The 27,659-nt window shown below is 38.3% G+C and overlaps 3 protein-coding genes and 1 long non-coding RNA gene across 4 annotated transcripts; 3 read left to right on the forward strand and 1 right to left on the reverse strand.

Annotated features, from left to right (window-relative positions):
- Positions 1-1,612: 1,612 nt before the first annotated feature.
- Positions 1,613-2,754, forward strand: LOC138908840 (uncharacterized). Its single transcript, XR_011415240.1, has 3 exons — positions 1,613-1,811; positions 2,233-2,332; positions 2,466-2,754. It is a non-coding gene; the product is annotated as an uncharacterized lncRNA (long non-coding RNA).
- A 101-nt stretch (positions 2,755-2,855) lies between these two features.
- Positions 2,856-6,132, reverse strand: LOC104096240 (uncharacterized). The gene is made up of 3 exons (XM_009602592.4): positions 5,767-6,132; positions 3,923-4,187; positions 2,856-3,294 (listed from the first exon to the last, which is right to left on the reverse strand). The coding sequence occupies exons 1-3, from the start codon at positions 6,011-6,013 to the stop codon at positions 3,060-3,062; spliced, it is 747 nt and encodes a 248-aa protein (XP_009600887.1). The 5' UTR covers positions 6,014-6,132; the 3' UTR covers positions 2,856-3,059.
- A 3,074-nt stretch (positions 6,133-9,206) lies between these two features.
- Positions 9,207-9,770, forward strand: LOC138909159 (uncharacterized). Its single transcript, XM_070200343.1, has one exon. It carries the CDS (start codon positions 9,207-9,209, stop codon positions 9,768-9,770), a length of 564 nt encoding a protein of 187 aa, XP_070056444.1.
- Positions 9,771-9,815: 45 nt separating this feature from the next.
- Positions 9,816-10,262, forward strand: LOC138909160 (uncharacterized). Its single transcript, XM_070200344.1, has one exon. The coding sequence runs from the start codon at positions 9,816-9,818 to the stop codon at positions 10,260-10,262; it is 447 nt and encodes a 148-aa protein (XP_070056445.1).
- The last annotated feature ends 17,397 nt before the right edge of the window (positions 10,263-27,659 follow it).

The raw sequence follows: 27,659 nt of genomic DNA on the forward strand, positions 1-27,659 counted from the left end.
ATCTCACACCACTGGAAGTGAAAATTGACTCAACTGAGGTATTAAAATACTTGAAGCATGGATGTCCTACTTACGATGCCTTAATTTACGACTGCAGGTTATTACTGTCCGGAATGGGGAAGCCAAGGATTATGCATCAGGGAAGGAAATGAAGTAGCCCACCTACTGGCTAAGAAGGCAATCAATCAGTCTAACATGAATCATCTAGTCTATCTGGCAGTTCCTCCTCCTCCTGTTGAGACCAAGGTGTTGGCAGACAAAGATGGAGACTCTTCTTTAAAATTTGTTGTAGACGATTCTTGTAGGATGTTAGCCGAACTTGGCAATCGTAATGCCTTAGAAGGCATCACTGTGACATGTAATAGTATGGAATAACTTTAGTATATTTTCAATAAAATCTCCAGTTTCTCAAAAAAAAAAAAAAAAAATTTGACGCACCTTTGTCTAAAAAATTATACTGTCTATCTAAAAAGAATTGTGTTGTGTGAATATATATGCTATATGTTAAATCTCTTGACTTCTTTGAGTATTTTACTTTTTCATATTTGACTGCTTTTAGTTAAAATTCTGCCTCTTATAATAATTTCATACAATCTTAAAGGTAAAAAAAAAAAAAAAAAAAGGTTTTTGAAATGAATACTTATCTGTCACGAGGGAGTGGAGAATCTTTAGTATTAATCTTGAAAATATAGGGTGGTAAAAAAGATTTGCAAAAAGGGATCAAAAACCGTGTTGGCTTTCGAATCATTTTGACGTTTTAATAAATAAATGAAATTTGCGAATATATTCTTATAGCTTTCTTTCATTACACACTACAAATTATTCTTTTCCCTTTTTAATTTTATTAATAATCAGTTTGAGAATTCTTTCGGCGCAATATTCTCCAAAGACACGAATATAGCAATCAAAATATGCAAAATTGATAACCATTTCCGTGATCCCTTTCACTTTCATTTTCATTTATTTTATTTTTTACTTTATTTTCATTATATCAATCCGAACCAAGTGGCAAAATGGTTAAAAGAAAACAGTTAATCACTCATATTATCAATTAAAAAATAGATTGGATAATGAACTTTTTAATAACGGGTCAAATATGGATAAGAACCATATTATCCATTTAGAAAATGGATAACCAATGGGTAATCAATGGACAACCAATGGGTCTAACTTTTATATTTGTAAAGCCTCAAATTGGGGGTTAATCAAGTTAGGGAGATTAAGAATTCTCCTAAAGGTGATCATATGCAAGAAGTAATGGATAATATGGTTACCCATATTATCCGGCGATAACCCGTTTTATATCCGTATTAAATATGGGTTGAGTTGAATAATTTATTTATTTTTTTATTATCCATTTTCTATCCGAACCATATCCGACCCAACCTGCCCGTTTGACACTCCTACCGCTATTATAAAAAAAAGTTACTACTATATCAATACAGCAGGGGAAGGTGACAAAAAATTCTATCTTTCAAACCAATCCATATGATATCATTTCTTTGACAAATAACTGAAGTGTGGCCTTGTGGGTCCCACATTTTAAAATTAAAAAAAATAAAACCTAGATGTTGTTGCCTTCTAATTTCCTTTAGTCCACATCCATCCAAGTGAAAACTATATATAAAAGGTGGCCATTTGCAAACAAGTTCTCAAATCTCCACACTGTCTTTCATATTTGCATATAGTCTGTTTGTTTGCTTGACAGATAATATACTGAAATACTTTTCCTCTATACTCCTCTTTTCTTTTCTTGTGTTCATTTTTCAAGATGCAAAAGCAAGAAAACCAAGTGAACCAACCTCCTCCAGGTATGTATTTATCCCCTAAACACACCCTTTTTCCATGCCAAAAAAAGAAGAAGAAAGAAGTGCGGTGTACGAAGTATCCCGCATACGCGGAATTCGGGAGGGCCGCATTTCAAGGGGTGTGATATAGACAGTTTACCCTAATGCAAGTATTAATGATTGTTTTCACGATTCGAACCCATGACTCATACCAAAGTGGAGAATTTCATTAAGGATATTCAAGATCTAATATATACTTATAAAAAAATAAATATAATATAAATTTTTGGCAGAGTGTTCAACTGACTACTCTTTGCGCAGGCTGTAGGGATCCGCCGTGCCCACTATAGACCCTACTTTTTGCACACGTACACACACAAGGAATATGAAGTTGAACTCACTTATTTTCTATTTTTTTTTCCTTTTTGTGTGTTTTTGTTTGAAGGTTATCCTACTGAATCTACACCAACTGGAAAGAAGAACAAGAAGATGAAGTGCTTCCCAAAAAGTAAACCAAAAGGAGAAAGGGGCTTTCTTGAAGGATGGTAATTAAGTTTTCTTAATTTTCACATGTTTTGTTTTGTAACTATTGCTTTGACAACCTCAAGTAATATTATTCCCTGTTAAGAGAACTTAGAACAAAAAGTTTGTTAACTGTTCTTGTTTTTGTTTTTGCAGCCTCTTTGCACTGTGTTGCTGCTGGATATGTGAAGTTTGCTTTTGATTAAATATTTAGGATTTGGCCACATATAAATAAGTCCACGAGTCCATTGATGTTGATCTACTTAACTAGTGATGTAATTTACACTTCTGTAATCCTCTAAATTATCATGTAACCTCATATTCTTAGGATCTGAAACTCTCTGTATATTGGTTAAGGTGTGTTATTTGTCTTTCAATTTGTTTTGTACTATCTTGAGTTTTGTAAGAATCGTTGTGTAAGAAATACTAGAGATATTACGTCTTACATACCTAGAGCTAATGAGGCTGCACCATTTTCATTACAAGAACGTTTTCCATTCAAATATGTTGCGCGCTAGCTGCAATAAAAAACACAGAAAGGGAGAATTTAGGAAGAGGATAGGGGTTCCTTCCCTTTCTATCTCTGTAAAGATCACTTATGCAGTAGTGGTTTATGGTAACACAAAAGTGAGCAGAGACAAGCAGAAGAAAGCTTAGTACAAGCTCATATAAGTTGTAGAAACATATCTGAACTAAAAACTCTTAGAATTGGTACATAAGTACAATGCTGTACAGAATCTAGCAGCTTTTCTAAGACATGTACTCTCTAGATGACCATCCTGAATCATGTCTCCCAAACGAGTAGGCTGTCGGTGGCATCTGCGATAGATGGAGGGGATCTGGTTCAATTCCATAATCAGTCAGTGGCCTGCGCTCTAGAATGTCATCATGCTTTTGAACAAATTCAGGAATCTCGAGCTCTCCTTTCTTTATGTCGTCCCAAAGGTACTGCAGTCGACTGACATACTTTATTTTCCAATACAAGCTACACCAGAAGAAAACAGTGTATAGTGAATACCCATTGCATTGTAATCAGATGAAGAAAACAACACGCTGCTAACTTAGGCTATTGGTATTGGGAATTAGAAGAGCGCAAGAGAGAAACCTGAAACAAAGTCTAAATAATAGTAGTAACATATAAAGCTTCAAGAACACTGTAACGTCAATGCATTTGGACAATATTACATGTTAAAAGGTCTAACGTACATGTTTTATGGAAAGGCACACGATCATAGCTTCAATTCTTTAAAACCAAAAATGTAAATATCGGGTCAAAGTTCTTGCAGAAAGCTCTCTCCATGATGATTAATCCTTGTAAATGGAGTAAAAGGCCCCCCTTTTCAAGATGAAAATTCAGTATTTAATTTACAAGAGCCTTTTGTGCACGAACAAATTTTGATAGGGATAAAATAAATAATCCCCGACAAATTTTGAAGTAGATGATAACTTCCAAATTTGAATATGAGTAATCAAACAGATGATCTCTAAAGATGGTTTTGACAATATTTCACAAAGGTACATAATTTCACAGTGCACTAAACATGCAGGGGGAAAATGTGAGATCTACAATATTACCATGTGCAGAGTTCTTAACTAACCAAGAAACTACTTACCCTCCACTTAGGAAAAATCTGCCTAGTGTTGCAAGAACAAGCCTTGACCGGATCCCAGGATGCACAAAGTATACAACCTGAAGCCTGTCCTTATGGTCAGAGGGTAGCTCTTCGTAGATCCACCTCAAGATGGTCAATCCAGGGTTGTTATCCTCCTTCTGGACAGTACTATGCATGTAGACAATGCAGAATGGCCCCTCAGGCAACTCCGTGCAAATTTTGTTAAAGACATACCTTTTCAGCCGCTCCCCATCTATAACTAGAGCTGCATATTAATGTTGAAAATAGTTGTTATAAAAACTTTCGAGTGACAAACAGCAAGGGAAACAGAAACCAAGAAAGATGAGATGGAATATCACTTGAGACGAGAAAACAGCAGCCACGAATTATATTAATTGAATCATATCCTGCATTAAACTAAATAGAGTATTTTGTCCAAGTACTTTTGAAATCTCTGGACACACAAGATGCAGATGACACCACAAAGTAAAAGCAAAAATCAAATAAAGAACTGGCCTAGAGGTTAAAATCACGCCTTTGGAAAGGTCACCCATCCATGCACATGTATTTGTCCAACATTGTATGGCCTGTGACTGTTGTTTATGGAATCACCTAGTGGTTACAGTCAGTGTTCCTTCCACGTGGAAGGAACAAGCAGCTGAAATGGGTATAATGGAGTTGGAGAAACAAGGCCATAGGAACCAATGAGGAGAGGAAAAAACCAAAGCTTCTTCTGTTTTTCCCACCATTAAAGAATAACGGAGGCAGCACAATTGCCTTGAACCATTTGTAGCACCACAAATGACACCATAATGGACTAGCTCACACAGACAAATCTAATAAAAATTTATTTACAGGTATTTTGAAGAGTTAAAGCAATAAAACCTGGTATAAAGGCCAACAAGAATCAAGCAAGAAGCATTCTAGTCAATTCTTAAAATAGTACTTCCATGTAAAATGTCCCCCATGTAATCGATAATCAGGTCAAACCCTTGAATTTTAACGATAATCCATCTAATGAATCAACGATTTGTTCAAACAACGGTAGAAGAACTTCAAAACAAGTTTTACCACTTGATTGACTTGATATTCATTTAAAAGTTTGATAGACTGTTGAAGAGAAACACAGTTCAGATGTGGGATGACATCACAGGCTTACATGGTGTATTCTTCCCAGAAATACATCAGTTGCAACTGGAACAAATGCAAAACATAAAGCATAAAGGAAAATAAAGCTCAAACACCAAAGTAGCTTTCTTTTCAGGTCTCAAGTGCAGGCAGAAGCATCACACTAATACATTTACTCGATTGACAGTATAGTGAAAAAAATGTTATGGAGAAGGCTTATTAATTAGTTTATACAGCTGAAGGTACTGGTCTCAAAGTAAGCTCCACAGCAATAGCGAAACAGAAAAAAGACTCGATTTTTATGCTTTTACACGAATACAGAACATAGCCACACCAATACAAGTACACCATTGCTAAAACACACACACACACACACAAAAAGGAAAATAAATCAAAACAAAATAGTACTAGTAGGAGTAATATTTATTGACTCTGACCTTTAAAATTACAAAACTTGATCATTTTTATTATTCACAATATACTTAATAATTTTAAGCAGCCAGTACTTAATTACTATTTGAAATTTTTTACATCCCACTTTGAATTAGCGAATTGCTCATAAAATGGAACAAATAGAGGGAATATCGAAATTGGTCATTTTAACTAACCTCAATAAGCAAAAGAATATAGACATAATAGAGTACCAGTTGTCAAAATTGTTGAGTAATACATATAGTAAATTTAAAGAACTGGAACGGGGTAGGAAGGAATATTACCCGGGAAGTATTTTCCAACAATACGGAAGATCCGATTACCCGCTTTATCAGAACCGGGTTCAAGGCGGAAGAATTGGAGGAAGTCAAAATCTTGTTCCTCAGAAGAAGGAAGGTGAGAAGGGCAATCATGCCAGCTCTCTTCGGGTTGGGTCAAAAAGGGTCGGGCATCAATACCAAGATCCGATGCTAACACTAAAACTGAGAATTCATCCTTACTGGAATTTGAACTGGAGCTTCCCGTATTCATCTTCACTGTCGCAGCTCCAAAGCAAAGCAACGTACAATGTAAAGGGAAAAGGTCGAATTTACATCTCTGGTCTAATATTATCTCAGTTGTTAAAAAAGATTTATGTTTTGGTCCTTACGCTAACGAAATTCCAATTTTGAAGATAATTTCAAATATATAATAAAACATTATGGTCACAAGGAAAAATAAATATAAGCCGATTTGCTAAGGGTAAAAATGAAGTAAGAATTTAATAAATGGTAAGGTTAAGCAATTTCTTATTGACATGGATAAATGTTGGATGTTGGCTCAATTAATTTAGATTTATGTTGCATAACATTCATTTAAAAAAGAAGCATTGTCTATCAAAAGTTTCCACTATTGTTAGAAACAAATATATAGTGTAAAATAGCGGTGCTAATTTACTCAATATACAAATAATAATTGTATATAGTTTTCAAGAAAGTATATATTTCTTATACATTATTCCATTAAATTGACTTGTAATAATTAATAACTTTCACTACATGTTTAATATGTTATATTAAGAACATGTTACTACAAGTTAAATTGTTATGATACCGTAAGCTCTAAGCTGTCTGTGTATATAACCTAGTCTCAATTTTATATTAGTTCAACTTGCGTCATGTTGGGCTAATTGAATCCATTACTCAATTGATCACCCAACTATCCAAAATTATAGATTAAAGTCATTTTTCTTTTGTTTGTAACAAGAAAATTACTCAATTATTCCTATTGCACGCAGATGGTCACTCAACCGAAATTATCAAACTTTTCGGTGAAAAAATGTGGCGTTGCAGTCTACATGGATATTTTATATTTTTGGACCAAATAAAATAATTAACACTCAAACAAAACATAAGAATTCATCCATACACCCCACCAGACTCACTAAAAATAAAAATCTACTACTAAATAAAACCAAACGCTAAAACGCATCTCTGTTTTAAATGCATCTCTCTTCTTCTTCTTATAAAAAGCAGATTTCTTCTTTTTTCATGGTTTTCTCTAGTTTTATAAAATAATAATGAGTACGAGGTTAAGGACTGAGGACTAGAGTGACTTGTGTTCTTCTTTTCTCAATGACCTATATTCTTCTTTTCACGAATTTTCTTCTATTTTTTATATATAAAATAATAATCGGTGCGAGATTAAGGACTAGAGCGAAATCATGAAAAAAGCCCTTGCTTTTTATAAGAAGAAGAGATGCATTTGCAATAGGGATGTGTTTTAGCGTTTGAATATATTTAGCGGGTGAATTTTTATTTTTAACGGGTTAGGTTGGGTGTGGGTAGATTTTCTATGTTTTGTTTGAGCGTTAAATATTTTATTTGGTCTAAAATATAAAAAATTCATATGGACTGCCACATCACTTTTTTTCACCGGAAAATTTGATAATTTTGGTTGAAATCATTTGTGTGCAATAGGAATAGTTGAGTGACTTTCCTGTTACAAATGAAAGAAAAATGACTTTAGTCCATAATTTTGGATAGTTGAGTGATCATATGAGTAATGTACTCGCTAAAACGGCCCAAATATACTTTTAACATGGTGTGATATTTTCCATTTGAGAGAAATTATGATATTTTCTGTTTAGGACAAGCCCGCAGGATACTTTGTTCACACACTCCTAACACATGAGACCATAAAATAAATTCATTGAGTGGCAAGTGATGAAAAGAAAAGCAGAAATGGCACTATAATTCTGTTTCCCACCTCTTTAGTATAATAGTAGTTGACTAAAATGAGAGTAGATACGTTTCAGAATTTCACATGGTGGTGTTATCACTTATGACCACAGATTGAGTTGCTCAAATGAGAGAGTCCACTGTCCCCCACAAGTACACACAACAAACAAAGAGAATGAAAACTTTGCTCTCTTCTTCAATTGCTGTTTACATGGTGAGCACTCAATTCTTTGCTTTTTCAGATATGGAAATAGTTAGTTGGATACATCAAGTCCCTTTCCATTTTCTTGAAGTCTCAATTTCATTTTTATAATTGTTTCAATTCTTTTAAGTGTTTATAGCTTTGAGACTTAAAGCCACTTGTGACAATGTGCCGAAAAGATGAGAAAGAAATATGAAATAAGATGATCGATTGAAATGGTTGATGTCTCGAATGAGATGGCTTAGCCGATCGGGCCGAGATCGGACTCCGTATAATAACACGGTGGTATTGTGAATGAAATAGTGAATATGGTTGATGTCTCAAATGAGATGACTTAGCCGATCGGGCCGAGATCAGGCTCCGTGTAAGAACACGGTGGTATTGTGAATTGTGGCATATTGGCTCTAAAAACCATCCAACCTAATAATGCGGGAATTGACTTAAAAAGCTATGTGATCCTTAACTTGATATTTTAAAATTATTTGAAGCTCTTATTGAATTCTTGACGGTTCCTCTTGTATTATTATTCATTCTATTGAGATGGTGTTTAGCTATATATACTAGTGCTATTCGACGATACTAACATCCCTTTTTCCGGTGGCGCTGCATCTTTAAATGAATGCAGGTGGTTACATAGCAGACAATGTTGATCACAGATAGTGCTGCATCCTCTTCTCAGTAGACTCGGTGAGCCCCATTTCATTTCGGGGTCATGTGTTATACTTTTTGTTTATATTGTGGTAACGTTTTGATGGTATAGCCGGGATCTTGTTGCCGGCACCATCTTTATTCTCTTTTGTATCTTTAGAGGCTCCGTAGACACTATGTGGGTTGTATATGGGTGTTAGAAAGTCAACGGATCATGTTGTGTTTGGGAATTTTGTTCCACTCAGTCATAAGGATGTATGTATTTTGAAACTTAACAATGATGTGACAAAATAAAACGACCTAGTAATGTATATATGTATGAACCTTCTACTGCCTAAATAATGAGAGCATGCCTTCTCTGGATCATAGGTGAGTCAGGTAGATAGTGTCTAACAGGCTTGCTCGACCGGGTCCACTCGGTTGAGCGCCGGTCGCGCTCCCCGAGGTTGGGGTGTGACAAACTTGGTATCAGAGTCTAAGATTTTAAAGTGTCCTAGGATGTCTCAGAGCCGTGTCTGGTAGAGTCCTTCTTATCGGTGTGTTGTCGACTACATCTATAGGTTGGAGGCTACTTGGACATTTAAGAAATCGTGCGATGAAAATAATTGTGCAACTGTTCCTCCTCTAACTCGTGCATTCCTTTAACTTTCAGTATATGGCACCTAAGAAGAGAGCAAGAACTGGCCAAGGGGCCAATGCTGCTTCAGGAGTGGCAGTTGACCCTCTATTTGATGACGCGGGTGAATACCCGAGGGGTGAGGATAATCCCCCGACTGCTTCACTGCATGATTCCACTACACCTAGCCAGGCCACACCAGTCCCTACACCTACTGATGGTGCGACGGTTCCTCCACCTGATATTCCGGTTCCACCTCCAACCCCAACTTCCGGTTCTAGTATTTCTGATGGGGATCTTAGGGGAGCTATTCAGATGCTGACTCAGATAGTGGCTTCTCAGGCCCAAAGGTCGAATGTTGCACCCACACCTTCTAGCCCACAAGGGGATTCTACTAGTTCTAGGGTGAACATGTTTCTGCAGTTGGATCCTCCGGTGTTCATGGGTGCTAATCCCGAGAAAGACCTACAGGACTTCATTGATGAGATACATAAGACTCTACGGGTTATGCGCGCTACTAAGACTGAGGGAGTAGAGTTGGCCGCCTACCGCCTGAAAGGGGTGGCCTATTCTTGGTTCGAGCTATGGGAGGACTCTCGGTAGGAGGGGAGCCATCCAGCGAGGTGGAGAGAGTTTGCTGACGCTTTCATGGACCATTTCTTGCCGACCGAGACTAGGGCAGCTCGTACCGCAGAGTTTGAGAACCTTAAGCAAGGAAGTAAGAGTGTGTGGGAGTATCACATAGAGTTTGCACGTCTGTCTAAATATGTTATTCACATGATGCCCATTATTGAGGCCAGAGTGCGTCGGTTTGTGCAGGGCCTTAGCCCTTTGGTTATTAATGAGGCTGCCACAACTGCCTTGAGTTCAGATATGAACTATGAGAAAATGGTAGCATTTTCTCAAGCTACAGAGGACCGTAAGTTGAAGAACAGAAGGGAGCGAGAGGGTACTAGCAAGGCCCGGTCCGTGGGCAATCCTGTAGATTCATTTGGTGGTGGGAGATCAGCTTTTAGGGGAGGGTCATCAGGGCCATCCCAGTCTTATACTCAGTCTTCAGCAAGTGCACCGCCAACGGGGCACAGTCAGCAGTAAGGGAGTCGCTTCAGGCCCAATCAGGCCAGCAGAGGGTCCCACCATCAAGGCCGATCAGGAGGGAGATTCCAGCGGTAGTGGAGACCCACATGACCCAAGTGTGGGAGAATGCATATGGGGATCTGCTACCAGGACATACCAGTATGTTACGGGTGCGGAATAAGGGATCATATTCAGAGGGAGTGTCGTTCATCCCGCCAGGGTACGGGCAGGGGCACAACACAACCATCCAGTTCTGCAACTGCTATATCTTTAGCACCCCCTCCAGCTCGAGGCTCTCCAGCACCAGCAGGGCGTGGTGTAGCTAGGGGTGGTGCGTAGAGTTCAGGAGGACCCAGCCATTTTTATGCTATGAGTGGTCGCCAGAGTGCAGAGGCTTCTCCAGATGTTGTCACAGGTATATTGACTGTCCAAACTCATGATATGTATGCTCTTATTGATCCCGGTTCTACCTTGTCCGATGTTACCCCTTATGTTGCTATGGAATTTGGGATGGAACCGAAACAACTTCATGAATTGTTCTCTGTATCTACTCCGGTTGGAGAATCTATTGTGGCCGCACGGGTTTATAGGGGTTGTATTATCACGGTACGTGGTCGGGACACTATGGCCGATCTCATTGAATTGGGGATGGTCGATTTTGATGTAATTATGGGGATGGATTAGCTTTAGTCATGTTTCGCAAAGATCGATTGCCGAACTAGAACTGTGAGGTTTGAATTTCCAAGTGAGCCAGTTGTTGAGTGGAAGGGGGATAATGTGGTGCCTAAGGGTAGGTTTATTTCTTACCTTAAGGCCACGAAAATGATTAACAAGGGGTGTATCTATCACTTGGCCCGGGTTACGGACACCGATGTTGAGGGCTCCTACACTCGAGTCTGTGCCAGTTGTGAATGAATTTTTAGAGGTCTTTCCTGATGAACTCCCTGGGATTCCGCTAGATAGGGAGATTGATTTTGGGATTGATGTGATGCTAGGCACGCAACCTATATCTATTCCGCCCTACAGGATGACACCAACAGAATTGAAGGAACTAAAAGATAAATTGAAGGATTTGTTAGAAAAGGGTTTCATCCGACCGAGCGTGTCACCATGGGGTGCACCGGTCCTTTTTGTGAGGAAGAAAGATGGATCACTGAGGATGTGTATTGACTACCGGCAGCTCAATAAAGTCACGATAAAAATAAGTACTCGTTACCAAGAATAGATGATTTGTTTGATCAGTTACATGGTGCTAAATACGTCTCCAAAGTTGATTTACGATCCGGGTATCACCAATTGAAGATCAGGGAGCAGGATATTCCGAAAACAGCTTTCAGAACCCGGTATGGGCACTTTGAATTTCTGGTAATGTTTTTTGGGCTAACAAATGCCCAGGCGGCTTTCATGGATCTTGTGAATCGGGTTTTTAAGCCTTTTCTCGATTCCTTTGTGATAGTATTCATTGACGATATTCTTATGTATTCACGAGGTCGAGAGGACCATGCTGATCATCTCAGGGCAGTGTTACAGACTCTTCATCAGCACTAATTGTACGCGAAATTTTCAAAGTGTGAATTTTGGCTCGAATCTGTCACATTCTTGAGTCATGTTGTCTCCAGAGAAGGAATTAAGGTTGATCCTCAAAAGATTTCAGCAGTAAAGAATTGGCCTAGACCTACAACGCCAACCGAGATTCGCAGCTTCTTGGGCTTAGCAGGGTATTACAGGAAGTTTGTGGAGGGGTTCTCTACTCTTGCCTCTCCGTTGACTAAATTGACTTAGAAAGCGGTTAAATTCCAATGGTCCGATGCTTGTGAAAGGAGCTTCCAGGAATTGAAATCGAGATTGACTACAGCGTCGGTGTTGACCCTTCCAGAGGGTACATACGGGTTTGTGGTATATTGCGATGCTTCAAGGATCGGGCTTGGGTGTGTATTAATGCAACACGGCAAGGTTATAGCTTATGCTTCTAGGCAACTTAAGAATCATGAAGAGAACTATCCAAATCATGACTTAGAACTTGCGGTGGTGGTTTTTGCATTGAAGACTTGGCGTCATTATTTGTATGGGGTCCATGTGGATGTATTCACGGACCACAAGAGTCTCCAATATATTTTCAAGCAAAAAGAGTTGAATCTGAGGCAGAGAAGATGGCTTGAGTTACTCATGTATTACGACATCGATATTCTGTACCACCCAGGGAAAGCCAATGTTGTGGCGGATGCTATTAGCAGGAAATCTATAGGTAGTTTGGCCCACTTGGAGGCATGTCAAAGGCCGTTATCCAGGGAGGTTCATCAGCTAGCCAGTTTGGGAGTTCGTCTTGCGAACTCTAGTGAAGGAAGGGTAATTGTGCAAAAAAAGGCTGAATCATCGCTTGTTGTGGAAGTCAAAGAGAAGCAATACAACGATCATTGTTGGTACAGCTGAAGGAGGGGATTCATAAACATAAGACTATGGCTTTTGCGCTTGGCATGGATGATGGTACACTGAGGTACCAAGGGCGACTATGTGTTCCAAATGTAGATGGTCTCCGGGAAAGAATCATGAACGAGGCTCACGCTTCTAGGTATTCTATGCATCCAGGTTCTACAAAGATGTATCACGATCTCAAGGAAATCTATTGGTGGAATGACATAAAAAGGAATGTGGCGGACTTTGTGGCAAGGTGTCTGAATTGTCAGCAAGTGAAGGCCGAACATCAACGACCTGGTGGGTTAGCACAGAATATAGAAATTCCAATGTGGAAGTGGGAAATGATTAATATGGATTTTGTGGTAGGATTACCGCGCAAGTTTGACTCAATTTGGGTGATCGTGGATCGACTCACGAAATCAGCACACTTCTTGCCAGTTAAATCTACCGACACAGCGGAATAGTATGCTCAGTTGTATATCAAGAAAATAGTCAGGCTGCATGGCACTCCAGTTTCCGTCATTTTCGATCAAGGGGCTCAGTTCACGACCAATTTTTGGAAGAAATTTCAGCAAGGTTTGGGTACTCAGGTAAATCTTAGTATAGCCTTCCATCCGCAGACTGAAGGGCAAGTAGAGTGGACTATTCAGATATTTGAGGACATGTTGCGTGCTTGTGTTCTTGATTTCAAAGGTAGCTAGGATGATCATTTTCCACTCATAAAGTTTGCTTATAACAATAGCTTTCATGCGAGTATTCAGATGGCACCATTTGAGGCATTGTATAGTAGGAGATGTAGATCTCCCATTGGGGAAGCTGAGTTGATAGGGCCAGACCTCGTGCATCAGGCTATGTAGAAGGTTAAGATCATAAAGGAGCAGTTGAAAACTGCCCAGAGTCGTCAGAAGTCCTATTCGGATGTTCGTCGTAGGGATTTGGAGTTCAAGGAAGATGATTGGGTATTCTTGAAAATTTTCCCCATGAAAGGCGTAATGCGATTTGGTAAGAAAGGGAAATTAAGTTTGAGGTATGTCGGGCCATACAGAATCATTCAGAGGATCGGTGAGGTGGCGTACAAGCTTGAGCTACCACCCGATATGTCATTAGTGCACCCGGTATTCCATGTGTCTATGTTGAAGAAGGTAGTTAGAGATCTGTCCGCTATTGTGCCGATGAGACTATTGAGGTTAATGAAGAATTGTCATATGAAGAAATTCCAGTTGCCATTCTTGATAGACATGTTCGAAAGTTGAGAAATAAAGAAACTCCCTCCGTGAAAGTGCTATGGCGAAACCAGCAGGTTGAAGAGGCCACTTGGGAGGCCGAAGAAGAGATGAAGAAGAAGTATCCTTACTTGTTTGAATATATGTGTAATCCTTTTTATGAACTTGTCGCTTATGAATTTTGTATCACTTGTTCAGTTAATGTAAAGGTGTTCCTTTTGATTAGATGTTGTTTACATAAGGCCACAGTTGGTATTGTTATAAGTTATGTTACATCGTTGGTTTGTGTACATATTTTTAGGATGTGATTCTGGGGCTCTCTGACTGGTGGATAGGCCCAGTTACAAGGGAAACTCTGGCAAAAATTTTGGAAATTTGGGGAGTTAGTTAAATTTGGGGCTGCTGGTGTGGGGTATGAAAAACTGAGTTGCATAAGGTGCTAATAGTGGACCTTAATCCTCATTCGAGGACGAATGATCTTAAGTGGGGGAGGATGTAAGGCCTCGTAAAATTTTTCATAAAAACCCAGATTCTGTGATGCCGAAGTAGGCGTAGAGGTTAATAATAGTAGAAATTCTTTGCGGCGAGCTTGCGAGCTGCGATTCGGACTTTTTGGATTGAACAGTGCACTGGGGAGTTGAAGGAAAACATTGGACAAACGTAGGCATTTTTGCGGCCCGTTCTTCGACCGCAGAACCACTTTGCGGATCGCAGAATGGCCTAAAAGTGGAGCAGTGTTTTGGGCTATTTTTAATGTCATTTTTGCTGCCCATTATGCGACCGCATAACCATTTCGCGAGCCTCACTCTTGTCGCATATCCCGCTTTGGGATTTTTCGGAGGGAGGTTCTGCGGTGCACTATGCGATCGCAGAACCGTTCTGTGGTGCATTATGCAACCGCAGAACAGGTCTGCGAGACGCATAGTAACCGCAGACCTGGTCAGTTCCTTTCCAGTTTTGGCACCCAAATCCGACCCTATTCCGTTAAAACACCTACCTTGGACCATTTTGAACTTATTTTCTAATATTTTTAGAGTGAGAGAGAGGGTCCTAGAGGGAGAAAGTGATCTTCATCAAATTGCTCTTCAATTCTCACTTAAAACCTTGAAGATTATCAAGAGAGGCACCTAGGTCTTCTTCCTAAGAGGTAAGATTCTATCACCCAAACTCTTAAATTTTAAAATGTAAATAGAATGGGCTATTAGTAAGGTAATTCATGGGGATGAGAGTGCTTATCTTGCATGCATGTGTTCCTAAGGTATGTGGGGAGGTTGTGAGTTAAAAATAGAAAATAATGGGGTATGGGATGGTGAAGTCTTTCATAAAAGGGCCATGGAACCTTAATACACACATAGTGTTTGATAGAATGCTCAAGTGAGCTAGAATTATGACTGTTTTCCTAATTTTGGGTTCAATTTTACTATATTGCTAAAATAGATTAATGTTGCTAATATTCCGAAACATCTTAGAGTTTTAAGAGGTTCAATTGAGGTATGTTGGCTAAACCCCCTCTTCTTAGAATTGAATCCCACGATATTCATGCAATCGACGTAAGTCCCAATTTTAAACGTCCTAGAAATTGCTATCTCGAATTTGCTTGCTTTGCAAATATATGTGTATTATGTATTCCCATGCTTTCATCATGTTATCTCATCATATGAGAAAATGTTCAAGACTTAGAATATGCGCTAATATGCCTATACTTCAAGTCAAATTCGATTAAAGACTATTATGCCAAATTGTGTGAAAAGCCTCTATGTGCCTTGAATTCTAAATTGCTCACATGTGAAATCAAGAGTCTTGAATGAAAACCACGTTGTTATTGATGATAATGATAATGTTGGATTGTGGAAAAAAACTTGAATTATGAAATAAGGCCAAGTGCCAAGAACGACTTTATAATTAAAGCCACTTGTGCCAATGTGCTGAAAAGATGGGAAAGAAATATGAAGTAAGATGATCGATTGAAATGGTTGATGTCTCGAATGAGATGGCTTAGCCGATCGGGCCGAAATCGGACTCTATATAATAACACGGTGGTATTATGAGTAAAATTGTGAACATGGTTGATGTCTCAAATGAGATGGCTTAGCTGATCGGGCCGAGATCGGACTCCGTATAGTAATATAGTGGTATTGTGAATGAAATAGTGAATATGGTTGATGTCTCAAATGATATGGCTTAGCCGATCGGACCGAGATCGGACTCCGTGTAAGAACACGGTGGTATTATGGATTGTGGCATATTGACTCTAAAAACCATCCAACCTAATAATGCGGGAATTGATTTAAAAAGCTATGTGATCCTTAACTTGATGTTTTAAAATTATTTGAAGCTCTTATTGAATTCTTGAATGTTCCTCTTGTATTATTATTCATTCTATCGAGATGGTATTTAGCTATACATACTAGTGCTATTCGACGGTACTACCGTCCCTTTTGTTGGAGGCGCTGCATCTTTAAATGGATGCAGGTGGTTACATAGTAGACAGTATTGATCATAGATAGTGTTGCATCCTCTTCTCAGCGGACTCGGTGAGCCCCATTTCATTCCGGGGTCATGTGTTGCACCTTTTATTTATATTGTGGTCACTTTTTGAGGTATAGCCAGGGCCTTGTTGCCGGCACCATCTTTATTCTCTTTTGTATCATTAGAGGCTCTGTAGACACTATGTGGGTTATATATAGGTGTTAGAAAGGTCAACGGATCATGTTGTATTTGGGGCTCTTGTTCCACTCAGTCATAAGGATGTATGTATTTTGAAACTTAACAATGATGTGATAAAATGAAACGACCTAGTAATGTATATATGTATGAACCTTCTACTGCCTAACTAATGAGAGCATGCCTTCTCTGGATCATATGTGAGTCGGGTAGATAATGTCTAACAGGCTTGCTCGACCGGGTCCACTCGGTTGAGCGCCAGTCGCGCTCCCCGAGGTTGGGGCGTGACACTTTCTCTTCTAGGATTGGGTAAGTAATTGTTTCTCTCTAGATGTATATACCTCAAGTTCTTCATCATCCATATCTTCTCCGGTAATGAAGTTATAACTGAACAAAATTGTGCATGAATTAGAGTGTGTACATTCTGAAGCTCTGAAATTGATGCAGGAAGGTTTCCACCACATTTTACTGCAAGATATCTCAAATGAAATAACTTTGTAATCGCTAGTGGAAATGAATGGAACACACCATTGAAGATAGCCAATACCCTGAGAAGGTTGAAACGAGAGAAAACTTCAAGTACTGCAGGATGTTGTGTAATATTTGAATATAAAAGGTTCCTCAACCTCATCCTCATCCTCATCCTTCCAGACGTCCATATAAAACCTTCCATGATCCATAATTGGATCAATCTCCAAGTCTCAACCTGAAAGTCCTCCGGGAAATCACCCATAGAAGAAAGCAAGGTTTGAGGTGATTAGGCAAGTGGTGATAACTCAAACCGAGCACTCCTAAGCATTTATCTGGTTGACTAGCAACTATATCACCTAATGATTGGGCAACATCCTTGCAACTTATTAATGTCCTGGCCGTTTTACCTAAATCGTCAAGGGTAGTCCTTGGCATTTTTCTACTATTTTCTTTCCAATTTCTTCCAACTCACTTCCAACTATTTTCCAAATTCAAGACGTTCATCTCATGAGGGCTACTAGTGTTTGCATATATCGCTACCTCTGTTTCCCTAGTAGTTAATAAGATTCGACTCCCATTGTTGTAATTAGGAAATATAACTCTTCTACTATCCCAAACATCCGCACTCCAAATATCATCAACAACAACAAGGTATCTTGGACCCTTTAGGTTTTTCTGCACTAGGTCAGGTAACTCACACACAAATGGGATAGAGGTCTTTGCACGGATTGATTATTTACTCGGTGGCCGAGACTCATATTGATTATTTACTCTGCAGGAAGTCCGATAGAGGTCTTTGCATGGATTGCAAGGTCATCCCGAGCGAGAACCTCTCGACCCTTCATAAGCTCCTGGTCATGAACTTTGAGATCATGAGGAAGAGGAGGAAGAGGATTGTTATACCCCATGTTTTTATACGTGAAAGCACGTCGTAAGTCAATTGATGTAAGCTTGAAAATGAGATCCTCTTTGAAAGTATATAAAGCGATTTAATGATGTTACGTCCAATTTTTGCAAGCCTTTAAGAGTTATTATTCGGGGACAAATTTTCCTAAGGGAACATGTTGTTATACCTCGTACTTTAGACGTCACTGTCATTATATGATTATCTAATGTAAGCTCAAAAAGGACGAAATCCTTCTATATGGATAAGAAAGGTTTACCGAAGTATTAAGTAAGTTAAGATAAATATGAGACTTCTTACTCATAATTTAAATGAGTTTAAAGTCAGGATATGACTATATGTGATGTTTGGATATAAAATATAAAGTTTGAGAAAAATCGGATTTAAGTTGCGGAAAAATCGACTAAGGATTTGCCTTGTAATGAAGCTTTTTGAGCAATATATTTTGTGCGTTATATGAGGTATTTTTGGGACATCTTATATACAAAATTGAAGGTCTTGAAATATAGTTTCCAACTCTCTTAACCGTTCACTCATACGATGTCCGGATAAAAAGATATAAGCGTATGAAGAAGGGCTAATGATAGGGTGCCAAGTAGCACCTTTTTGACTTTTTAAAAAATGGGATATTTACATCCCTTATCTCGTATCTTTCTCCATTTTTCCAAAGAGCACGACCAAATAATACCCCTAACCTTACCCTTAAGATCTTTACAAGTGCTTCAAGCAAGATTATCATCTCGGACACGAAATCAAGTAGCGATAACATTAAAACGATCCCTACGACGTAAGTATCGCTATATCGCCTCTCTTTTTCTTTGTAGTTTGAGTTTTGAAAGGTATTTAATAGTAAATAAAATGCCTACTTTCTGTATTTAAGCTTTTAAATATCAAGAAGGGTTGATAAATTTATTTCCTAATTATTAGAACTCACGGGATGGTGATCGGAAGCCGTGAGTTTGAGTTATTTGACTTATAGTGGACTGTGTTGTGGGCTGTTTCGTGTTGCTTTTGGGCTGTATATTTTGCTTTTGTTTAATGGAGTTTATGGAGGAGAAATGGTGTGGATAAATTCCACATAATGGTGAAATGGTGGATTAGTCATTCTTTGTAACATTTTTAGGGCGTTTGACACTACTATAATTGTCGTTTTGGGTATGAAGTGATTAGGGTGTGTTGGGCTGTTGTAAGCTAAATATAACATGGATTTCGACTTGCATCCACTATAGGAGATAATTATATTGTGTTCTTGCATGTGCTTAAGGTTATCTTGGCATTGATTAAGTTAAATGGATGGACTAGACATGAACTAGTGAATAAAGTTGCTAATCGAGGTTCGAGGATAATTGGAGTTGTGGATTGTTTTCTTTGTTATAGATATATGGTATAAGGCTGGAATAATTTATGAATGACTTCATTATAATTTTAATGATATTGTTAAGTTAAATTAAGAAGTCTATAAGGAGTGATAAGGGGTATACAGATTCCAATCGGAGCTTGCCGCTCGTCGTGGGGTATCTTGTTATTGATAATTATGTATTGATGGATTTCTCTGGTCATTGTTGTTGGTATATGATATTGGAGGAGGCTCTTGTTACAAGGGAGATGCTGCCCAAATTTACATAAACGAGCTACTAGTTTAAGTTGCGAATTTAGCCTTTACTCAACACTGATTTTGAATCTCCTTATGCTATAGTAGATTGAGTTGAGTTATTTGAAAAATTTCTTGGAAGGTATTAAGGACTCAATGGAGTTAAGGTATATTAAGGCTATCCCTTATTTCTTTTTTTGGCATGATCCATATGATACAAACGAAACGAGCAAACATACAACTTTCATAAATGACTCTATTCATAGAAGTACTAGGGGTGCCTATGTTCTTGATTCCCCATGTGTCCTATTATTATATCTTTTGTTCACAGGTCTCAGAAAAATACGTAAGTTGCTAAAGTTTATCCGAAGGCATATTGATTTTATGGAATTCCAAGAGATCTTATTGACTTACTTCATTATGCATTGCATTCATTTATACATGTACATTGACCCATGACCAGATGGCGTTATATACACGTATATGTGGTATTGAGAAAGGTTATGGTGTTATATACGCACCACCACCTGATCAGTTGGTATACGTTAATGATTTCGCACACGGTGGCTGAGATGATATGATGGGATGCCCTCAGAGGCTTGATGACGTTATGTACGCATATACCTATGCATGGTATGACATTTATACCCCCATGCATGACATTATAAATTTTTCATGATTCACATAGCTATTCATAATTACAGGTTGAGTTCTTTACTCCATGTTTCTTTTATGTCTTTTATATACTACTTTCATGCCTTACATACTCGGTACTTAATTTGTAATGAAGTCCCTTTTGCCTGGGGACGCTGTGTTTCATACCCGCAGATCCCAATAGACAGATTGAGAGTCCTCCTAGTAGACTATCAGCTCAGCGGAAGGTGTTGGTGCACTCCACTTTCTCCGGAGTTGCCTATTTGGTCAGTATGATTTAGACATGTATTGATTAGTATGGCGGGGCTCTGTCCCGACCTTTATGATATTTATGTACTCTTAGAGGCTTGTAGACAGCTGTCATGTATATGGATACTTGTATGGCCTTGTCGGCCTATGTTTTGAGTATACAAAGGATTATGTCAGCCTTATAGGACCGTATGTCATATGTATAAGTCAGTATATCATGTTGGGTCGTCATATGTCTAGTATTCCCTTTTGTTTTATTCTGGTTATCTCATGACGCCCCTTCTGGCCCATTTACGCATGATGGTATGATAAGAAAGATATGTTATGTTGGTATTCGGTTGAGTAAGGCACCGGGTGCCCATCGCGGCCCTACGGTTTGGGTCGTGACAAAAGTGGTATCAGAGCAGTTATGTCCTAGGGAGTCTACAAACCGTGTCTAGTAGAGTCTTGTTTATGGGTGTGCCGTACACCACACTTATAAGCAGGGGGCTACAGGGTATTTAGGACTGTCACTCTTTCTTCTTACTCTAGATCGTGTGGTAGAGCTCAGTTGTAAGAATTCAAACTTCTAAATTTTATTTTGTTCATAATACAATGATACCTACATCCAGAAAGACAATTGGTAAGAGATTGAATATGGCTGCGGAAGAGTTGAGTCAGAGGAACTCGATTTTGTATCATACTTATGATGAGTAAATGTGAGGTCTTCAGTAGATGATGTGTGTACTAAAATGTTTAAGCTTCTTGATAAGGATCCCTAAGGCAAGAATATCTATCCACTCATATGGTAAAAAGGAATAAGAGAATCGGAAGGTAGACATAAATTTCAGGAAGTAAAAGAAGCAAGGTGAATAAGGGTACGAGGTACCTAGTTAATGAAGATTAACCGTATTTACAATTCAAGCAGATAAATATAAGCATTCTGAGTTACTTTCAACAGTAATAGAGATATATACAATTGACCACACCCATCTCAATTATGCCCTATGGGAGCTGACAAATATAGTTTAAGAGAAGGATGAGATATCAGGATCAAGCTGGGTTAGAGTAACCCAAAATTGTGGATGGATTGTTATCATTAACTAATATTTCCGAAGGATAGAGCAAATGTGATAATAGATCTCCATGTGAGACACCCAGATGGTGAACTGTAGAATAGTACAGTCATATATGAATAGTAGACTATTCAGAAATTTCAAAAGATAGGCAGTGGGATCCTAGAGGGGATAAATATTTACCTTAGTATGACTCCAGCCCCTAGTAAAAAAACATGTTAGGCGTCCCGAAGAGCCAGTGAGATGAAGCAAGGAGAGCTAAAAGTGAAAGAACGTTTTGTTGAAGTTTTCAGAATAAAGTGATAGACAAAAATATTAGCCGGAGAATAAGAAGAGAGTAATTGAAGCATCATGAGTAAGATATGATAAAAGGGACTAAGTGTACCAGTTACACTAAGTGTCACCCTTATGCTTAAGAAATTCAATTAGCCCCAGTATAGAAGGGTTACTGCAAGGCGAGTAAGATGTCAGTGAAGATGTAAAAAAAAAACACCAAAGATGAAGAGGTAACTATGGAATTGTAAAGGAAGAATGCGGTAAAAAGGTGAAAGGAATGAGATTGTATCTATTCAGATCCTACAGATATGATATGACTCCAGAACATTATGCAAGCATGATGCCGGAGAGAAGCAGTAAGAGTTCCCGGCCAGGATGTTATTGATAAATAAGTGCGAATGGACACATGATACATCAGAAGCCAGTGCGAGGGATAAGTTAAGACAAAGGACATAACCTAAGAGAGATTACACATAATATAAATATGATAATGGACCAACGAGTAGTTAGTATTTGATTTAGGAAGATCCTAGTTATGGCTAGACAAGAGGATACAGACAAATCAGTAGATTGTGCAAGATAAACGTAGTGAACCCCAACATAGTGAATTCAGTCTCGCAGATATGACGTCGTTGTGAGCACGTGATTTTTGCCCGACAAAAAATATTCCTACAAATTCACAAAAATAGATTTGTTTTAATTATTTTATTTTTATAGAATTTTTAGGAATTTTTTGCTAATTGTTGTTTGCACTTAGTTGCATATTAAATACTTTAAAATTATAATAAAATACCACAAAAATGTCAAAAATTTCATGCATTGCATTTTAGGTTTTTATTTGCATGTTTAGGATTTAAGTTGTTTATTAATTGCATTATTAAATAAAAATAACAAAATACAATGGTTGTTTATATTTTTAGTCTTCAGTCTTAATTATTTAGTGATAATTTAATAGAAAATAAGTTAAGGATAATTTTACAAAATAGATTAATTTAGAATCTAATTTAGGATTTTAGTTAGTTTGTTTAGGATTTTAATTAATTCAATTAGAATTTTAAAATCAAAAGAAAAAGAAAAGAAGAAAGAAATAAAGAAGGGAAATTAAGAAAATTATTTGGTCTTGTTCAAAATTGGGCCAAAAGCTCTCAATGGCCTAATCCACACTCCTCCACCCATCCCAGACCCGTTTAAAAAATCGTTCCGACCCCCATTTAAACCAAACGACGTCGTTTTCACCTTTTAATCCTAGCCTTTGATTTTCTCTCATCTAACAGTCCTAAACTAACCTCCCCAAAACTTATAACTGTCCGAAAATATCCCTAACCCCCCCTCCCCCCCCCTAAAGACCTCTCATTTTGATCTCCCTCCTCAATCTCTCAAAACCCTAGCCGCCTAGGATTCCCAAGACCCGGCCGGCGGCGACCACCACCCAACCATGTCCAAAACTTCATCCTACAGTCCCCACTTTCCCCTCATCACATACCTCCGTTTAATTTCACCATAAAATTACCCAAACCCCCCGAATTTTAGACCTGAGGAAATCAAAAAAATCTTAAATCCACTTCTTTTTTGATTTTTCTTCAAATCTTGGTTCGTTTAGCTTCAATACCAAAGCCGGTTGCCTTGACCATCTACGAACTACCATTTCTTGGAGTGTTTTAGTTCATGAGGTCTTCAAGAAGAAATTTTTCCTTCACATTTCACTCCCTCGGCTGGCCCGTGCTCAAAGTTGTCATATATATCATTAAATGTGCTTTCGAGTATTAAATTAGTGCTCATATGAAAATATTAAACACTGATCGGATTCTTCTGCCGGAGCTTGGTCAATCACCAGTCCTTTTTGGCTAGCATTTGATTGGTAAAATTTTCAATATTTCTCTTTATCTATTTCTTTGTTAATTTTATTTAATTCTCGTTTTGCACTCTTTTTTCTCTTAGTTTAGTTTGGTTAGACGTTTTACATATTACCTGTTTAATTGTGTGTTTGGCATGATTAGTATTAGTTGAATACATTAGTTAGTCACATATTTGAATTAGGATTTTATTATTGAATTGTTTCATCTTTTGCGTTAGCATTTTCAGTTTGTGTGATAATTTGTTTTATTTTTAATTTTTAGTTGACGAAAAGTCTAAAAAGGGGTTGAGAGAGAATTAGAAAAAATAAAGAGGCTTCTTGTTGAGCTGTTCAGAACTATCAGTAGGTATTATAAAGGACTAAAGTGCATTTAGATAAACTTGGAGTGATAAAAAAAGGGTAAAATACAGAATTTTAAGAGTGAAAAAATAAAAGAAGCTTCTAGAATAGGGACAAATGTCCCAATTTGTTAAGAAAGATGCTGAAAAATAAATTTAAATATCTGAAAATAGGGACAGCTGTCCAAGAATTGGCTACAAAAGATGCTTTATCTCCTAAAAACTAGCTGACATCTCATATATTCCCTCCCCTCATACAACACACTCCCTCCATTGTATAAAAGGATAAGAACTCTAGCATTAGGGGTCCGGATAATTTTTACACACAAAATACTCTGTATTTTGCTTTGGCTCTCAACAGAAGACACACACAAAATTCAATGTAGAGATAGGAAAAAAAAATTCAAAGTTGTTCTTCTTTTCAGTTTTACTGGTTTTACTCCAATTCTGTTGGGATTTTAAGTTGGTTGCTGAGTTTTGCTCTTGAGTTGCTGGAATACTTCTCTTGGTTCCGGAAATTTGCTGGTTTTTTCTTGATTCCGGTGTTGCTGTTTACTGCTGCTGTACTTATTCTTGTTGCTACCCTTTTTCAGTTTTCAGAGACTTATTTTCTGTTTTATTTTGATTCTGCTGCTATAGCGATGCGGAGTTCACTTGGACTCATTGCTATTTGCACGCAAGCATCAATAAATCTGAAATTCCTAATAATTTGGACCTGCCACCCCAGCACATGCATGTTTTGTCTGAGTTACCAAAATCCAACAAGGTAATAACTTAAATACTAGGTGACTCCCCTTTTCCTTTAAATCAAATAGCTTTCTAAACGTATTCAAATGCCCAAACGAATCCAAATATCCAGTGAGTGATAGTTCGTCAATACCTTAAACTTAGTTTAGCCCAATTACATATCTTGATTATTATAAATTGTTACATAATTATGAACCCTCGCGTGAAATCCCAAACTTAGGAAAACAAACAACTCATAAACCTACGTAGCTGCTTTAGGCGCGATTAATAATAAATCATCGTGACTATGGGTACGGTTCACGTGGCATAGTCATGATACATAATCCCAATTTGGGTGTGCATTTCATGTGACCCGACCATAACTTCAAATAATAATAAAAATTAACATGTTGTAGATCGCGGGTGCGTTTCACGTGACGCAATTCGCAATGTGTACAAAAACAATAAGTGCGCGATATCGCGATTTATTTAAATAAATTTCATAAATATTAAAAGCTGTTAAAAATGCACAATAGGTTTTAAACATGTATTAAATCAGATAATTAGGCCAATTATTAATAGTTGAGCGACCGTGCTAATACCACGAAACTCGGAAGTGCCTCACACCTTCTCTTGGTTTAACAGAATTCCTTACCCGATCTTCTGTGTTCGCAGACCATAAATAGAGTCAATTTTCTCGATTTGGGATTTTAAAATAAACCGGTGACTTGGGACACCATAATAATTATCCCAAGTGGCGACTCTGAAATAAATAAATAATTCTATTTTGAATAATGTCACTTTAATTTGAAAAACTACCTCATCCCTCGGAAAAAAGGAGGTGTGATAGCTCTGGCGACTCTGCTAGGGACAAGAACCCAGAATCTCTGGTTCAGGGTTCAGAATTCGAGCTTAGAATAACTGTTATACTTGACTTTTGCTTATTATCTGATTTGTATGTGTTTGAGCCTAATGTGCTAAATGCCATTTTTTACCGCTTTGATATTGCCGTGAATTGTATATAAACTGTTACGCAAACCCTTCTTCTCTCTGAGTCTTCTAAATCTTCTGGGAAGCGTGCGCTTCGCGTGGCTTCTTTTCTGTTAGAGTCATATCCTAATTTTAGAATGAGGTTCGGACAAGTTGCAAAGACGAAAAAGCTTCTGTATTCCCGATACGCTGCCCCTGGCTCGAGTTGTCTGTTCGGGTAAGCTAGGTCTAGAACAATACACCCAGGATCCAAACTTAGAATGACATAGCCTCATGCCGGATCCCTAGTAGGTACATTATTTGCATCACGTGCATTTGACTTTGGGGACTCAACACAGGGGTTGGGTCTGTCTAGAACAAGTGTACCCAAAATTAAAAGACCATCCTGATGCATTTTACGTGCTATTCGTGCATTTATTTGCTTCGGCTTGTATGTTGACCGACTTCTAGAATAGGGAAAGAAAATAATTAAAAAAAAAACAAGAGTGAGGTAGGATAGAAAAACACCCGGTTCTGAAAATCCCGGTACTCAGAAAATCCCGAAACTCTGCCAAAATTTTGAGAAAAAAAGAAAAGAAAAGTCATTTCAAAATAAGTCATATTTTCTGTGCATCAAAACTTATCGAATTACGCGGGTTTGATTCTCACCGGATGTGAGATATATAGGCAACCCTCATCGGGTCCAGCCCCGCTTTTGCAAAAAATAATCCAAAATGTGGAAAATGCTGCCATTTTGTCATAAATAAATTTAGGTGATGTCGTTTTTGTCCAAATAGCCAGAAATGTCCCAACGGGACGCCGAAAGGCCGTTTTTGCAAGAATAACTACCTATGACCCTTTTGTTTTTTTAATTTTGGCTCCTTAGCAAGCACGACCCTAAAATCTTCCCTTCTGAAGTGCTGAAGGGCCGTATTTGCAAAGGTGGCCTTGAGTTATTTTAAGTTATATTTTTTGCAAAAAAAATAAAAAATCTTTTTGGTCAATAATTAAACAAAAATTCACATGTTTTAACCAGGCACCCTAAATAAAAATGTGCAGGATGAGCACTGTTGAAAATATACCTTTTCGAGTCGTAGATAAGATTTCACTAAGGCTCCACATATGGTGGGACGACCTAGGGGAGGACATCAAGCGTTCTGTGACCAAAGCTCTAGGTGGGCTCACCGGTCTTCTGAAGATTAAACCCAGGTTTGATATTATTGAAGCCTTGATACCCTTTTGGAACCCGGCACACAACGTCTTCCATTTCTGTCACTTCGAATTGACCCCCACACTGGAGGATATGGCAGGTTACGCTGGTCTTGACGGGAATCTCAAGCAACAATATCCAGTAGCACCAAGGACTGTAACCCCTCATAAGTTTTTGGACCTTCTGAACCGGTAGGTTAAAGATAGAAATTTGGCCAAAGAATTCTGTACATTCCATTTCTTATATAGTCGGTATGGGGACCCCCGTGGATTTGAGGCTGCGGACACTGGTTTGAGTCACCGGGGAAATAAAACCAAGTGGGAAGCACGCAGAGGTTTAGCCTTCGTAGTTGCAGTCTTAGGCAATCTGATATGCCCAATGAGTGACGGACATATAGAACTGGGGCTTGCAGGAATGGCTGACTTTATGGTCAAGAAGGCCAACGGTACTCTTATACCGATGATTCTCGCAGAAATCTATCGAGCTTTAACCGCATGTCAAGCTGGTGCAAAGTTCTTTGAGGGTTGCAACCTGCTTTTGCAAATGTGGATGTTGGAACATCTCTGTCATTGCCCAAGTTACATGAACTACGAACTTACCAGACTCAATTGCATTGAAGAATACGGAAACCGGGTAGACGGCTATGAGTTGCCGGAGGGTACGAAGGCATGGTTCGCGTATTTGGGTTCTTTGACCGCAAGATGAATTAAGTGGAGTCAATGAGGTTATTTACATGTCCGCTGGAGTATGCTTTCTCTTACTGATGGGTCTTCGTAGTATTCAGCCATATGCTCTGCATCGGGCCCTACGCTAAT

Source organism: Nicotiana tomentosiformis, chromosome 4 (genome assembly GCF_000390325.3).
Source record: "Nicotiana tomentosiformis chromosome 4, ASM39032v3, whole genome shotgun sequence".
Classification (NCBI taxonomy): domain Eukaryota; kingdom Viridiplantae; phylum Streptophyta; class Magnoliopsida; order Solanales; family Solanaceae; genus Nicotiana; species Nicotiana tomentosiformis.

Excerpts from the sequence above, each read along its gene's own strand:
- LOC138909160 (XM_070200344.1), top strand. The coding sequence starts at position 9,816 with ATGGACCATTTCTTGCCGACCGAGACTAGGGCAGCTCGTACCGCAGAG.
- LOC104096240 (XM_009602592.4), bottom strand. The coding sequence starts at position 6,013 with ATGAATACGGGAAGCTCCAGTTCAAATTCCAGTAAGGATGAATTCTCA. Across the intron at positions 4,188-5,766 it reads TGTTGGAAAATACTTCCCGG|CTCTAGTTATAGATGGGGAG; the intron begins GTAATATTCCTT and ends ATTAATATGCAG. Across the intron at positions 3,295-3,922 it reads AGATTTTTCCTAAGTGGAGG|CTTGTATTGGAAAATAAAGT; the intron begins GTAAGTAGTTTC and ends CTTCTGGTGTAG.
- LOC138909159 (XM_070200343.1), top strand. The coding sequence starts at position 9,207 with ATGGCACCTAAGAAGAGAGCAAGAACTGGCCAAGGGGCCAATGCTGCT.